The sequence below is a fragment of the Neltuma alba genome, unplaced genomic scaffold, assembly GCF_004799145.2.
Source record: "Neltuma alba isolate B1F8T4 unplaced genomic scaffold, ASM479914v2 tig00011015_pilon, whole genome shotgun sequence".
In the NCBI taxonomy this organism is placed as follows: Eukaryota; Viridiplantae; Streptophyta; class Magnoliopsida; order Fabales; family Fabaceae; genus Neltuma; species Neltuma alba.
In genome coordinates, this window is record NW_021635768.1 from 112,668 (window position 1) to 128,112 (window position 15,445).

The following is a 15,445-nucleotide window of genomic DNA, read 5'->3' on the forward strand; positions in this document are numbered from 1 at the left end:
TGTCATACTTGCAGCTAAATTTTAAAATTTACTATTAAATCTTTCAAAACAACAATTCAACATTATGCTTTTGCTTAGACATCTGATTAAGGGAAAAAACAATAGATCAAGTTTAGTTCTTTTTTTCAATTGACTTATGCCCCATGTCAAGTCTTTTTTTTCTTTTAAAAAAAATAAAATTAAGTATAAGATAAATTACATTTTGTTATTTGAATTAACATTTAAAAATATTTTTATCAAAACAAATAAATGCAATTAACGAGAGATTAGTCAAATAGTCAAATAAAATTATTTTTTGGACTGAAATAGTCAAATAAAATTAGAATGGAGACTCATCAAAATCGTTTAAATCTTAATTATGTATTGTCTGCTGGCGCAAATATAACTCGATTCTTTCTTTTGCCTTATCTTCTTCAGTTCGCCTCTCGCAGTTCCACAGCACAAGCAGTTAACTTGGAAGATGTTATCCATGGCGGTCCAACCGAACCTTCATGCTTCTTCTTCTCTCAAGCCTCTTGCATTTTCATCTTCGAATCCCTCTGTTACATCCATCAAACCTTGCGTTTTCACAAAGCCGAGGTCATTCTCTTCACATCCAGTTCTTAATGCAGCACCCCAAAAATTTAGGCTTTCTGCCGCTGCAGCTACAGCTGAAGAGTCTGTGGATGAGAACACGGAGTTGGATAGTGTCTCTGCTCAAAACCCTCCTGCGACTCAGGTATGTTTGGGGAGTTCCAAGGATTTTTCTTTTATTTGAGGGAATTGCGAAGTATTTGTTTGATGTTGTTATCCTTGTGTTAAAGAATAGATTGACGGATAACTAACTTTACTCTACCATTATAAATTATACCTATCTATGTACTTGTGTAAAAGACTTTTTTTTGTCAAACAAGAAATAGCTGGAGATATTGTACCAAAATGTACTACTTTTTTAATATCGACTTCCATTCCTTTCTGGCAATTCTTCTAAAATTAAACAAATTGAAAGAGCCGTTGAAATTTCAAAACCAGGGACAGCATGATTTACCTTTTAATTAAGCACTGGATCTTCTGTCATATCACAGTGTGGTGTCTCATATTCTGCTATCTGTTGCTAATGTTTTAGAAGCTTGGAGTGGTGGTGAAGCCAATTGACAGTCCAAGGCTTGTCTTGAAATTCATTTGGATGGAGAAAAACATTGGCATTGCACTCGACCAAATGATTCCGGGGCATGGCACTATTCCTCTGAGCCCTTACTACTTTTGGCCAAGGAAAGATGCTTGGGAAGAGCTCAAGGAGTTACTGGAGAGCAAGCCCTGGATATCTCAAAAGCAAATGATTATTCTTCTCAACCAAGCTACTGATATTATCAATTTGTGGCAGCAGAGTGGTGGAAACTTAGTGTAATCTTAAATGTACGATATTTCAAATGCATTTGATGTTGCTTTAAAAGTATGTTTCCTTGTCAGCATAAAAAGAACAAAAGAAAAGAAAACATTAGTTTCTTACATCTATTTACTACTAGGTTCTTTGATGAAAATATGTGTACGAACTTTTTAAAAAACAATCGAACCATATGTTATGGGAGAATCTCTTATCAAAAAACTATATCAAAGTCTTGTCCTTAATGTTATGGTTGCTGTATTGCATTGCTGTAGGGCTCTGTCCTCTGTGTGTGCGCGCATGTATAGAAGACAAGTTCCTAATTCATTTAGAAGATCCAGCACTATCTTTTGTGGATTGTTACTGTTGGATGGTTTATTAGGGTAGACTTGTCATTGCTTTAGGATAGTCTTGTAGTCACTTCACCTCTTAATCTATTAGATTTTACTGACTCTAATTGAGAGTTTAGTCCTGTATTCCCCTTTGGCACTGACTGATAAGTCCTCTAAAAATAACGTACATATAGAGATCACAAGTTTTGAGGGCCATTGGTGAATTTATGTGGTTGTTCGTTTGTATATATGTTTTAAAATAATGTGTACCATCTGCAAAGCACAATAACATATTCTTAAATAGGTAGTTAGCAAGACAAAACAGAGTTTGGATTAAGGAGATGAAGGGCCTAATATAAAGGTTTCTGAGGGTTAGACAGATTTGTTAGGCTAAATTAAAATTGTTGTTACATTTGATTTAGCATTTTGTTTGGTCTCACTGTTGGGTAAGGATTGACTTAAAACCTACTGATCTCTGTGGACTGTCTTCTTAGAGTTCACAAATGAGTAGTGACTTGTTTATTAGATAATTCTCTTTTAACTTATAGTAACTGCTGGATCTACGTGTAACATTTCTTGTTTCCTAGCAAGGAAAAGGTTATAGTGTATAAGGGTGACATTCGCTTATTAAAAAAAAAAAAAAAAGGAAGCAAAGACTGAAATCTAAGGGAAGATAAATTGTTTCGCTGGTATTCTTGAAGTGGAACCATATATGATAGTAGGACTGCCTTCGTCATATCCTTTTTTTTCCCCCAGTAACATTACTTCTTGTATCGGCATTCTGAGGGATACATGAAAATTTTTCCATTTTGCATAATTCATCATGGTTTTGAGTTTTGACTTTTGAGCATTCCACAAACTATAATCAAGCAAATTAGCAGTTCTTGGCTTAAAACTGGCTCGGTTGGTTTTCACTTTTATGTGTTCTTTTGGTGTCGAGCACAATTTATAAGTTTCACGTTGCAAGTGGATCAACAAAAAATAAGTAGAGAACCCAAAGGGGTTAAATATCTTATTTTATTAACTTGGATTTGATTCTTCTCATGGGTGGATTTTAAATGCACGAGGCCAATATAAAGGAAATATGGCTTCTAAGATAACTGGAGAGAGGATAGCTGATTGCACTAACAAAAAATACTAGTAAAGAAGTAATTGAGGCCAGTAGAAGGAAAAGAAAATTATTTAATCTGAATGAACTACAACATTTTTTTGGCTTGTCTTTGTGCTTGTGTGATACATTCTGACCTTATCTTTTAGTTCATATGTACTTCTCATATGTCTTCTCATCACTTCTGTAGGGCACATAATGCTGTCAGTCAGATTGAGGCTTCTGTAGATTCTATCTTGGGGATTGTCACATTGGTAAGTAAGATGAGTTCGGCACTGAAGTGTTGATTCTCTGCAGCTGCATCAGACTTTTGTTTCTTATTCATCCAGAACCTTACTGTAGAGCCCAACTCATCGCTTATTTTGCCCTTTCCTATGTTCTACCATGTATTTTCTGAGCTCTGATTATTTGGTTGGCTTTAAATGAGATTCAGCAGTTGAAAATTATGATGTGATTTCTCTCTTTCATCTCTACGAGGGAAACTCAACTGTTATACCTCATCGAAAGCGTTAAAGCCAAGTTAAAACTAATCGAAACAGCTGCTTTTCCACCTAATTCTAATGAAATTTATTGTTTTAATTTTAGTTTAAATTTCACTATGGCATGTACCAATTCCGGCATGGGTTTTGGTTCAACAAGTCGAATTTGATTTTCCTAATTCTTCAATACTAAAACCACCGTTTATACTCTGCAAAATCTCGTCTGTTTAATGTTCATGCTGAGCTACATATGCAGAAAACTGTTGGGTGTTTTCTGTAGGCGTAAGATATTTGCCCGTGCTTGACTTGTTTCTTTCCTGCTCTTCTTCCTCGTGCTCATATGGCAATCTAGAGTCTTGGTCCAATTGCAAAGTAACTCCAATTTCTGCAGCAATATCCTTCAGCACTTTCAGCCTGATTTCCAAGGCTGGCCGTCTAGCTGAAAGCTTCTGTATCATCTGAAATAAAAGCATAACGGAAGTTAACATAATACTATTGTTGTGGATGTAATGAAGATTTTGCGATGCATGATCTGCTTTGATATAATCAGTACCTTGAAGTTCACTCTGTTATTTTGGTGCAATTCCACAGCACGAGCAGCAAATTCTTTCCCACATCTGAAAGTGAAAATCTCTCGAATCTTTTGAAGCTCTGGAAATTCTCCACATCTAGATGATGCAAAGATGAGGCTTGATATTGCTTCTTTGATCTCCTCAGGGCACTCGCTATTTCAAACATTTGATTTGGGAATGCATATAATTCAATAATATAGTTCAAGAATAAAGATATAGACAGGAAAGGACATGAAAGAGCTAGCTAACCTGTTCTTTTCAACAAGATTGGCTTTTCCTCTCAGAAAGTTGCAGTAGTTTTCTATCATAACAAACACATCCACCATGTTTTGCTCTCTTATTAATTGCTCCACCTGTTTATTACAATTCAAATTCAGTTATGTAAGAAGACATTCTAAGGCGAAATTGGACCTTAACCCGTTCAAAAAATACATAGTGAATTAGATTGAGTCTGTATATTATAAAAGAGTAAATAAGAGAAGGGACTATGAAAGCTCACTCGAAGGAGAGCCCTGGCATGGCAACCCAGGTTCAAGAATTGAACGACATCAGAGCGAGCAAAGGATCCTCGTACTTGACACTTGTTCTTTAAGATGGCATTCCTTGAAACAGCTTGTTTACTAATGTCATTAAACTTGGCATCCAAGCTTTTCCGCAGAAGACCCATGTTTTCTCACTTCACAATATAGACTCTGTAAATTTGGCTCTATCAGTGATATTGTAAGCTGTACAGCAATACACATGAAAGAGAACCAGAGGTGAAGAATTTTGCCATGAAAGAGAGACATCTTATAGAAGCACCTAAATGGAGTTCAAGATTGACGTGTTGTTGGTATTGAATCGGCTTGTGTTCCATTTTTATGGGTTGATTCCTTCTTCTTTCTCATACAAGTTGATTCCAGGTTAATTAATAGTAACTTCTTTTGAAAAGTCAATTATATTAAACACTCTAGAGTCTCGGGTTTCTTGATGGCGATGAATGTATGAAGAGGTCAAGCAGGTCATTAAAATGGAATTCTAGATGACCCCATCTTGTTAATTCATTCTGTTATTCTACTTGCTATTTCTTTTTTCAATAGTTAACTTGGTCTTATATGTCAGCTTGGTTTGATCTTGGCCTGAATGTACAAAAATTCAACATCAAATTAATAGTTAACCCGGTCAACACTTAAAATAAGTATTCTCATGCTTTATGAAAAGCAACTCTTTTTTATATATTTACTTCATATAATATAAAATCACTTAAAATAAGTTGATCCAAGGAAGTACTAGTCCTTATGAACCCTTATGTGTGAGTAAAGTTGTGCTCACATAATAAGGTAAGACAAAAATTCAAAATAATAATAATAATTCATGATACTGTTTTATGAGAAAAGGACGATACTTCATGATATTAATATATAAGATTGTACACTTTGGAATTTGAGATGTTAGTGTTGTAAAAATAAATTTATTGACAATTTTAAAAACTATTGATAAATAAATATATCAATATTTTTCTTTTTGTGGTTTGTTTAAATTGGCTTGTGACTTGTACTTATGCTTCCTTTTGAAGGTTTAATAATGGAAATATATTCTTTGGGCAAAAGACACTGCTTTTATTTTAAGAATGGGCATATTTTGTAAAATCTCACGTTTCAATATGTAAGGCATTTTACCGAAGCAATTCATGACTTTTTACCTAAATTCTTCCTAAAAATATATTAAAATCACGTCCCTCCTATCTAACAAGTAATTAATTATTAGTAGTATTATTAAAAAGGGGACAAAATTAGGGTGAAAAAGTTGAAATTTTAACTACATAGGTAACTATTTTTCTGGGTTAATATGTTTTAATTAAAAATGTGAATGGAGATAGTATAGAAAATAAAATTAATTAATTTCATGACGCAGAGTACTGAATGCGATGTTCAAGCCTCTTAACGAATAAGATGCGCAAACCGCCACCTTCATGACTCGTTCAAGATATTTTCATAATAATTGAAGTTTATAACATAAAATCAAATTGTTTGAATGGTTAAGGTTAAGAAGGAGTTGGTCATCTAATTAATTAAAAGAAAAACATTCGTACATAGTAGAAAATATATTATACATATATGAAGATGAGTTGTACCCGCTTAAATGTTTGAGTCATTTGATGGCTTGGACTTTGGAAAATAAATTTTGTAATAAGACACAGCAATTTTTCCTATTTATTGAATATTCAGAAGAAAATAAATGCAGAGAAAGCAAGGTAATTTGTGATGGAGAAGGGGGGTAATTCTTCTTCTTTTTTTTTTCTTTTTTTTTGGGTTGATAAAAGTCGAGTAACCAACTCTGGTTAGGATCTATCCAGTGTCCAAATACATATATTGCCTATCCTTCGCCATGACTTCCCGCAAGCCTTGCGACGGAGAAGTAATGAAGTCCATCAGGTACGTTCAGAGCTTGTTTTGCCAAGAGATCAGCTGCACAGTTCGCTGTTCTAGCTATGTGCTCTATCCTCACCACCCAGTCACGAGCAAGCAGAGCCTTGATCTCTGTAACAAGGTTGAAGTCCCTATGACGCTGGTCGATCACGGACGAGACTAGCATGACCACTTCAGCCGCATCTGATTCCACCACGAGTCGGCGTGTGCGTTGTTCCCAAGCCATTTTCAGTCCAATTAGTACCGCCCACAGCTCTGCTGTAACGTCGTCTCCGTGATGATCGTGGTGCATGAAAGCTGATAGGAACTCTCCCTTTGTGTCCCTCAATAGTCCTCCACACCATATGCCGGCATGTCCACCAAAGGCTCCGTCGGTATTGAGTTTGGTGACACTTCCGTTTAGATTGACTATAATGTGTATTTTGGCTGTGGCCTTCAATAATAAAAAGAATCTTGGCGTATTTAATTTTGATCCGAGCTTCTTCTTCTTCTTTTTTTTTTTTAAATAATTTGTTCACCGAAATCAAATTTGATGCTGATACTGATATATCTTCCAATATACTGAAGACAATGGATATGTAGATTCTGCAATAAAATTGCTCTACATAGTGACTAGGATTTGAATAGCTGTTTCATTGAAAACTTTGAAGATCACATTGGTTATTATAAATTTTTAAAATTACATATTTATAACAAGTGTCTCATTTTTTTCAATCTAAATTATAAATTTCGCTACTTCTCTCTATTACCATGTGATATGATATGATTAAAAATTCCTATTTTTTTTTTAATGTTTATCCTAATTTTAAACAAAATTAATTTGTATCCATAGTTACAGACGCAAGTCAGTGTACACTCATTCCGAGTCCGTCGTCAAACCCCAGGCCGCCATGTCCCCCAAGAAACGAGAAAGCTCTCACCAGAACGCCACAACCACAAATGGCAAAGTTATTCCTTTTATTCCTCGCAACCTTGTTGAACAACTTCCGCTCAACCTGGACGCCCAAACCCTAATTCCATCATCTCCGGTCCAGATTTCGTATCTCGCAACTCACAACGAACTTTTGATTCCAAAAATCTAGTCCTTCTCATTGGTGAGAAGACTACAGAGACCTACATAAAAGATATTCGTTTCGTTGGGATAATGATCAATTCGATTTGATTCACACATTGGAATGTCCTCCTCCTTTTAATGGCTTCAATAACAAAATAGTGGTAGGTACAAGCGATGTGTTAGTATGTTTTTCTGATATTTCACATGAAAATTTTGCTCTATGGAATCCAACTATTCCAAAACATGTAAAGCTTCCCACAATCACGAAGGAATGATTTTATGAAGAGTCATGTGTAGGGTGTGGTTTTGACAGTAGGAGCAATGATCTTCAGGTTATATGCACTGTCCAAAATGAAATCCTTGAACTTGCTATGATTTGGGTTTTTTCACACGTCACATGGTCGTGGAAATATATCAGAGCTCCTTGCCAAATCTTCCTCTATAAAAGAAGATATATGTTCACGGATGGTGTATTTCATTGGTTTGCCATGCACAGAGAAGGATGTGATGAATTCATACTTACATTTGATGTGCCAAATGGGATGTTCGGAGAAATATCTCTTTGTGAGAGTATTGCGAGATCATCAGAGGAGTATTTACATAGTACCAACAGGGGACTCGCTTGTTGTGGTACATGAAACGAGAGATACATGTCGGATTGTCTGTTGGTCGGTGTGGATTATGAAACAATATGGTGTCCATGGTTCATGGACAAATATTTACAAAGAATATTGTCTTGGGCGCTAAAGTCTGTTCCAAGGGATGTGTTGGCCATCAAAAAGAACCAACACATGATACTAGAACTCAAAAATCGACAAGTTGTTAGGTATCATCCAAGAACAACGAAACTCTTAGGAGAAGCTACAGTTCGACATAGTGGCCTGGTTTTTGCTTATTATTGTGTTTATTGGAGAAACGAGACAATGTTAGCTCCTGTTAATAATAATGAAAATGCGGTCCTTCTTTTGTTAATAAATGTTTTTTCCTCTCTTTTATGAATTTTTAAGGGTTTTTGGTATTCGTTAGCACCAGTAGATAGGATTGCAAGAAGCCTAAATTCAAAGATTGGTTCAAATTCTAAACTACAATATATAGCAATAGTAGTTGGTGCATCATTTGTAGCAATAGATACTTGGTTTTCTAACTCAACTTTGATTGTATGCTGATATTTTAATGCCAATGCTCCTAATTTAGAGGGATAAAAAGAAGGCTAAAATACGCATAATCCTCTATTTGCACATCACTTCCATAATTTTTAGAGTTTAAATGAAAGACCTGATATTTTATGTTTTGACTATCAACTTTCTTAAAGTCATGAAAATTCCCAATTATTAGACATCCATCATTAACCATTTACATAGCACCTAAGCAACTCAACTATTGTCTCATTTGAACAGTTAATCCTCCTCTAAACTTTAATAGCTTTGCAATTTCAATGTGAATTTTTCCAGCTGATTTAAAATCAGGAGTCCAAATCCAACTTTAGCAAGCATTTTTTCCCCCCATACATCATACCAATGGTATACAATGCAAGTCCATTTGCTTTTGGTACCATTGTGCTCCCTTCAAAATTCGGGTAGTCTTTCATGTTAAATCTGAAAGTTATTTTTCCAGATTTTCCAGAAAGTATTCTCTTCAAGAACTCAACTTTCAACCACGTTTTATGTATCTTCTGGATGCCACATATATACTTTATTTCAATTCCTTATAACTTGGGTACATTATGGTTATTTTAAAAGCAACAACTTCTCTGAGACGTGGCTCCAAAATTTCAAATGGCATCCCATACTAACAACAGAAAATTTTAGCTTCAAGAACACGCTTTAGACCTTCATCTTGAAGTCTTTAGGCATGATTTAAACATTTAACGATTATGCAGTGTTTATAGACAGCCAACAAAATCTAAATTCGTTTCTGCTTTCACAGTATGATCCTTTAGAGTTTTTAAAGTCGTACATCCGCACAGCACACAAATACATTATATACTTAAGCATTTAAGTACTTTTATATTATCTCCATGAGAAAACCAAACAGAGCACTGCTGCAAGAGAAGCTACAGATTCGAACCCATCATTCTTACGGCAATATTCCGCATGCAACACCATCCTCACACTGTACTACACCCCAAGTTTCGGTCACACACACACACACATATATATATTTACATTCACAGAACTTTGATGGGTTAATAACCCCTGTTTCAGACGCACAAGATAGAGACACAGAGAGGGACATGCAACCAAGAAAACATGCTTCTTCTAGCCTTTTATCAGTGAACCCAGCGACAATAATCAGAGCAAAGCAAGCTTAGTTCGATTACTTCCTTGTTCCTTAACTTCTCTTTCTAAAACAGATTTCCATCCTCTAAAATCTCACCCAAAAACGCATCCACAGAAGAAAATAAGGGTGGAATGGTGCTTAGGAGCGCTTACCTAGATCAAGATCGCCAGTTGTATGCAAAGAAAATGGTCTCCGATTAAATTTTTCTTCTTCCTTGCTCCCTCTTGCCTCCCTCGGTCTCTCTAATTTCTCCAGTCCCAGTCCAAATGAATGAGAGAATGGAGCTTCAGATGAATAGCTCTAACCTTTCTTATTTTCAATTTCATCTTTCACTAAATTTCTGAAATCATAGAATAAATTCAAAAAATTTTCCACAACGTCCTGGGTGAATTTTCCTTCTCCATTAACTTCTTTAATCCATAAAATAATTTCTCGAAGCATTTCGGGTCAAACATCAATTCCTAACTATTTTTCTTGAATTTTCTAAAAAAAAGCCCTTAATTCCATAAATTAATTCTTAATACTTTGTAAGGATTTTCTGCCTAATTAACTTCTTCACCTTACAAAATACTTATCCTAAAAATCTTGGCTCAAAATTGACTTCTTAACTATTTTTCTTTGAATTTTAAGGAAAATAGGCCCTTATCTCCAGAATTCAACCTCTTCTTAAATTTTCTAAATACTCAAAAAAATATTCCATAATGTCTCCCCAAATTTTCTTAGGCACTAAATAATTTTTAATAATTATTTTTTTCTTCTTAATCTCCTTAAAATTTTACCAAAAATAGGATTCTTGACCAATAAAGTAATTTTGCGGCTCTAATCCTTAAAATAATTCCTTTGAACCTCATAATTCTTTAATAGCCTATTTTCTCCAGGTTTAGTGTTCGGGATGTTACACGAGGCTTCAAGAAAAATCTCATTAAACAGAAGATTTGAGAGACATGCCAATCAAAACGAGCATAGTTAATCAAAATGAGCATAGGATTTTGGTACAAACTTATCTTTAGCGGATATAACCCGTTTCTACGTAACCTATCTTCATCTATGTGCAGAATGAAAGGCATTTATGCGTACATACTAGAGGATATATGGCACATATATGAAGATGAGTTGCATCTGCTTAAAGACTTGGTTCTTCGATATTTTGGGTGATAAATCCTGTAATGAGAGACAGCAATTTTCCTATTTAGTGAATATTCAAAAGAAAATAAATGCTGGTGAAGCAAGTAAAGGTGGTATGGGATTTTGTGTTCCGTGGCCTAAAGGAGAAGGTGGGGGGGAAGTAATTGGTTTTCTTATTTATTGTTGTTTCTCATTATAATGTGTATTTCGAAAGAAATAATGTTGTTTCTTATTTGGGTTTTCTTGGTGTATTTAATTTTGATCCAAGATTTTTGTAATAATTTGTTCATCGAAAACAAATTTGATGCTGATAGTGATATATCTCATCCAAGATAGTGAAGATTTTAAATTATAAATTTTGATACTTCTATTTATTATCATATGATGAAGAATTCCTAATTTATCTTTTCCATGTTTATCCTAATTTTAAACAAAATTAGAATATCAATCCAAATATATTAAATAAAAATTGCTATATATATAGATATTTATGGGCGCAAGTCAGTGTCCCCTCCTTCCCAGCCCGCTGTCGTCAAACCCGAATCGGCAATGTCACCCGACAAACGAAAAAGCTCTCACCACAACGCCACAAACACAAATAGCAATGTTATTCCTTTCATTCCTCTCAACCTTGTTGAACAAATTCTACTCAATCTCGACGTCCAAACCCTAATTCAATGCTTCTTTGTTTGTAGAGACTGGAATTCTCTCATCACCCGTTCAGATTTCATATCTCGCAGCTCACGACGAACTTTTGATTCCGAAAACCAGGTCCTTCTCATTGGTGAGATGAGCTATGAAGACCAAAAACAAAGATATTCGCTTCATTGGAATAATGACCAATTCGATTTCATTCGCACGGTGGAATGTCCTTCTCCTTTTGATGACTTCACAGAAAGATTATTGATTGGTACAAGTGGCGGTTTAGTATGTTTTTCTGATGTTTTATATAGAGATTTTGCTCTATGGAACCCGACTAGTCGAAAATATGTAACACTTCCCACAGTCATGGAGCCATGTTTAGATGGACAAACGCGTGGGGTTTGGTTTTGATAGTAGGAGCAATGATTTCAAGATTATATACCTTTTTCAAACAGGCAAAGTTGTTAACTTGTTATGGTTTGGGTTTTCTCATATGTCACATGGTCATGGAAACGTCTCGCACCTCCATCTCTGGGTGAGCTCATCGATAACCATGATAACTATGATTGTGAAAAACGTCTGTTCATGAATAGTGTGCTTCATTGGATTGCATGGCACAAAGAAAGATATAAATTCATACTAACATTTGCTGTGGCAAATGAAGTATTCGGAGAAATGTTGCTTCCTGAGAGTTTCTCAAAGTTTCATTACGCTTATATTTAGAGGTGGTAATGCGGGCTGGCGGTGCGGATACGGGCCAGCCCGCGGCGATGCAGGCCCAAAGCGGTGCGGGCTGAAGTAGCCAAATGGCAGCCCGAGCCCGCCTACATATTCTTTTTTTTTTTAAAACAAAAACTATTATTATTAATATAAGTTGAACTTAATTTGAAATGTTAAAATTAGGCTTCAAATATTGAATTTGAGTAGTGAGTTATGATAAAATAAAGTGAAGATTAATTTACAATTTAAGAATATATTTTTAAAAACTAATATATTTTTATAAATAATTAATTTAACTAGTTTTTTTATTCAAAGTAATTTAGTTTTCTTATCCAAATTAATTAAGTAGATATTTTATGTATAAATGTATAAGTATGACATGTTTATTTAATTTTATAAAGGTTTTTATAGTGACACAACAAATAAATGAAAAATAAAAGATGGACAATGATCTTCGTATAACTACACACAGAATCACAAATATATAAAGTGTTTAATTACTTATGCAATGATATAAAAGAAGCAATGTTTAATTGTTCATGTGGAATTTGAGAGTCAAAATATTTTAATTATATTAGAAATTATATGAAAAATTTATTAAAAAAAAAAAAAAGCGGGCCAATCCGCCAACCCGCGGGCTAGCCCGCGGCAGAGCGGGTTCAAAACGGTGCGGGTTGGAATAGCCCGCACCTTGGCGGGCTGGCATATTGCCAACCCGAGCCCGCCTTTTTTGACAGGTTGGCCCAGCCCGTATTACCAACTCTACGCTTATTTAGTGCCCACAAGGGGAACTATATATATTTGCAATATATGTACACTATATATATTTGCAAATTAAATCCATGATACTCATAACTATTCGTTATTATGTACTATGATGTTATTCAGATGAATTGGTCTTCATATTTCTCTCAAATTACATAGTTCCTGAAGAACTATATGCAGCAATATTAATGTAGTTCCTAAAGAACTAATATACATTTTTTCTTTATGGGCACATAAAGAATTGATGGTGAAAAATGTGACCTATTGATCTATATCACAACTTCGATTCTCCAAAAGTTCTAAAAGTGATAGCACAATTCGATTAAAATTCATAATTAGATATGAATTAGAAAGGCTTCGACTTCCAAGTGAGAGATAAGTTATTGGCCTATTATATACTAGTCACTTTTTAAAAAATACATGAACAAGAAAATCATATTTGTATAACTTACACTTGAAGGGAAAAGTGTTAAAATATAAGTGTGAGCTTATGTTGGAAAGAGCTTTACATATATAAAAATCATGTTACAATAAATCAGAAGTTTACTGATCCAATTAGATGTATCGTTGGCATGACTTTTTTGAATATCCTCGATCATATATGTGATGCAAAAGATTATATATTGATATCCCTTGAAAAACTAGAAGATTTTTCATGAATAGCCAACATATTATATAATTCAAGAATTAATATTATGCTGTTGTTCTCAAACAAAATTATTAGGAGAATATCATTAGTTATGATTTGGAATAGATCTTTACATTTCTGGAAATATATCAAACTCAGATATATCAGCCCATTTAGATAGCATGTAAACTATACAAGCATTCAGTAATTTTTGATAGATACATATTTAAGCTAGTTACTTGTGCTATTATTATTAGTTTACAACCTAAAGTTTGCAAGATTATTTGAGTAATCATTTTGTTGAGTGCACAATTTCCAGACTATGAGGTCCAGAAAATTTCTATTGAAATTCATTGTGAATTTATACCCCAGACTTTTAATGATCAATGCATTTGTTAGAAAAATAATTGAAAAGCCTGCTTAACAAAATGATCTAGCAGAATTATTTATTAAAGCCTCCATAAATGGCTAAATCAATACTTTTGAGAACAAGATCTTCATTTCTGTGTTGACATATTTAGTTTGATATATTGCAGCACTTATACACAACAAGTCAACAAAGTTTTTCCAATAAAATTGGCTTTTGGTCAAGAGCCAAATACTTTCCATCTTAAAAGTTTGAATTTGCAATGTTTATATTTATTGATCTACCACAATACACATACAGATAGATATAAAAAAAAATGGGATAAATGTTGAATAAGAACCTCCTTCTTCTTCTTTGTATCTAAAGGAAACAAAAGGGATGTTTCTAAAAGAAAGAAATGAATTGAGGGAACTTATGCCACATGATCAGTTGATTGTCATTTGACAAAGTTTTCCCAACAGGAGGGGAAAAAATTGAGTAGCTAAAAAAAAAAAAGAATATGTGGAATGTATTATTATTATCAAATATAGATCCTCAAATATATGGTAGTATGAATCAGAAGTTCATCAAAGAATGCATTCATAAGACATAACAAAATACTTGTGAGATGTTATTACTGACCTGAAGCATAATTACTAAATCTCATATTCCAGCTTATAATGCTTCAATTAGTATATATAAAAACGAGACATACCTGAAGCATGATAGATTAATCGGTTCCAATATAATTATCTTGGATAAAAAGAAGCATAAAATTTAGAAGTCATACTGAGGATTCATGTACTCCAGAAGAATGTCAACAAATTGTAAAAACCCCAGAAGAGGTTTAGGTATCTGAAAAAGTAATTAAAAGATCTCAATAAGTTATGTCACAAGAGGAAAAATGGAACCAAAAAGAGAAAGTTGTCGATAACAATTTCAATAATATTTTCATGTGATAAGAAGATGATCTTATATGTAGATCTGTCATATAGATCTGATAGAAATTTGGCCAAAAAGAAAAGTATAAGAAAAAGGACACAACATAAATATGATTATATTATTTTAATATGTGAAAATTATGGACCTACAGTCCAAACACATGAAATAAAAAGTTATTATATGATATATGAATATTTGTGTGAAAATAAAGAATTTCACAAAGGTCTAGCTATGATTATGATGAGACATATGTTATGGTGGATGAAATAATTTTTGCATATATTGTTAGTCTAGCAAGATATAAAAAAATGAAATATAAGCCTGTTAGATATTGTTATAGCCTATGCATGTGGCCCACTAAATAAAGAAGTTTAAGTTATAATTCTTGAAGGATTTAAAATGTCACAAGCATATACAAAAGATGAAAAGAATCATTCAATATTTGAAATTTTATGTAAATTAAGATAATATGACTATATATATTTGGCTGAGAAAAATGTATTAGAAAATAAATAATTTTGCATTCTACTCAACCTGTAAATCAAGTTATTAAATGCATCAATGATTGATTTTTGTTGTGAGGATTTTGTCTACAAAATATATTAAATTAAATGGAGATTTGATATGATACTTCTATAAAACTATTATACAAGATCATTTTGTTCAATACAAATTGATTAT

At 33.7% G+C, this 15,445-nt stretch overlaps 3 protein-coding genes across 3 annotated transcripts in view; 2 read left to right on the forward strand and 1 right to left on the reverse strand.

Annotated features, from left to right (window-relative positions):
• The first annotated feature begins 391 nt into the window (after positions 1-391).
• On the forward strand, positions 392-3,249 carry LOC114760737 (30S ribosomal protein 3, chloroplastic). Its single transcript, XM_028950030.1, has 3 exons — positions 392-718; positions 1,106-1,395; positions 2,994-3,249. Exons 1-2 carry the CDS (start codon positions 461-463, stop codon positions 1,385-1,387), a joined length of 540 nt encoding a protein of 179 aa, XP_028805863.1. The 5' UTR covers positions 392-460; the 3' UTR covers positions 1,388-1,395; positions 2,994-3,249.
• Positions 3,250-3,426: 177 nt separating this feature from the next.
• Positions 3,427-4,814, reverse strand: LOC114760736 (uncharacterized). Its single transcript, XM_028950029.1, has 4 exons — positions 4,354-4,814; positions 4,104-4,207; positions 3,836-4,007; positions 3,427-3,740 (listed from the first exon to the last, which is right to left on the reverse strand). The coding sequence occupies exons 1-4, from the start codon at positions 4,519-4,521 to the stop codon at positions 3,510-3,512; spliced, it is 675 nt and encodes a 224-aa protein (XP_028805862.1). The 5' UTR covers positions 4,522-4,814; the 3' UTR covers positions 3,427-3,509.
• Positions 4,815-6,614: 1,800 nt separating this feature from the next.
• LOC114760739 (LOB domain-containing protein 41) overlaps positions 6,615-15,445 on the forward strand; it is a 35,832-nt gene continuing 27,001 nt past the window's right edge. The window contains exons 1-2 of the mRNA XM_028950032.1: positions 6,615-6,643; positions 7,095-7,301. Coding sequence (XP_028805865.1) covers positions 6,615-6,643; positions 7,095-7,301 — 236 coding nt within the window. The remainder of the gene's footprint in view (positions 6,644-7,094; positions 7,302-15,445) is intronic.

Coding starts and splice junctions, on each gene's coding strand:
- LOC114760737 (XM_028950030.1), top strand. CDS start 461: ATGTTATCCATGGCGGTCCAACCGAACCTTCATGCTTCTTCTTCTCTC. Junction 719..1,105: donor AAAACCCTCCTGCGACTCAG/GTATGTTTGGGG, acceptor CTAATGTTTTAG/AAGCTTGGAGTGGTGGTGAA.
- LOC114760736 (XM_028950029.1), bottom strand. CDS start 4,521: ATGGGTCTTCTGCGGAAAAGCTTGGATGCCAAGTTTAATGACATTAGT. Junction 4,008..4,103: donor AATCTTGTTGAAAAGAACAG/GTTAGCTAGCTC, acceptor TGTTTGAAATAG/CGAGTGCCCTGAGGAGATCA. Junction 3,741..3,835: donor ATAACAGAGTGAACTTCAAG/GTACTGATTATA, acceptor CTTTTATTTCAG/ATGATACAGAAGCTTTCAGC.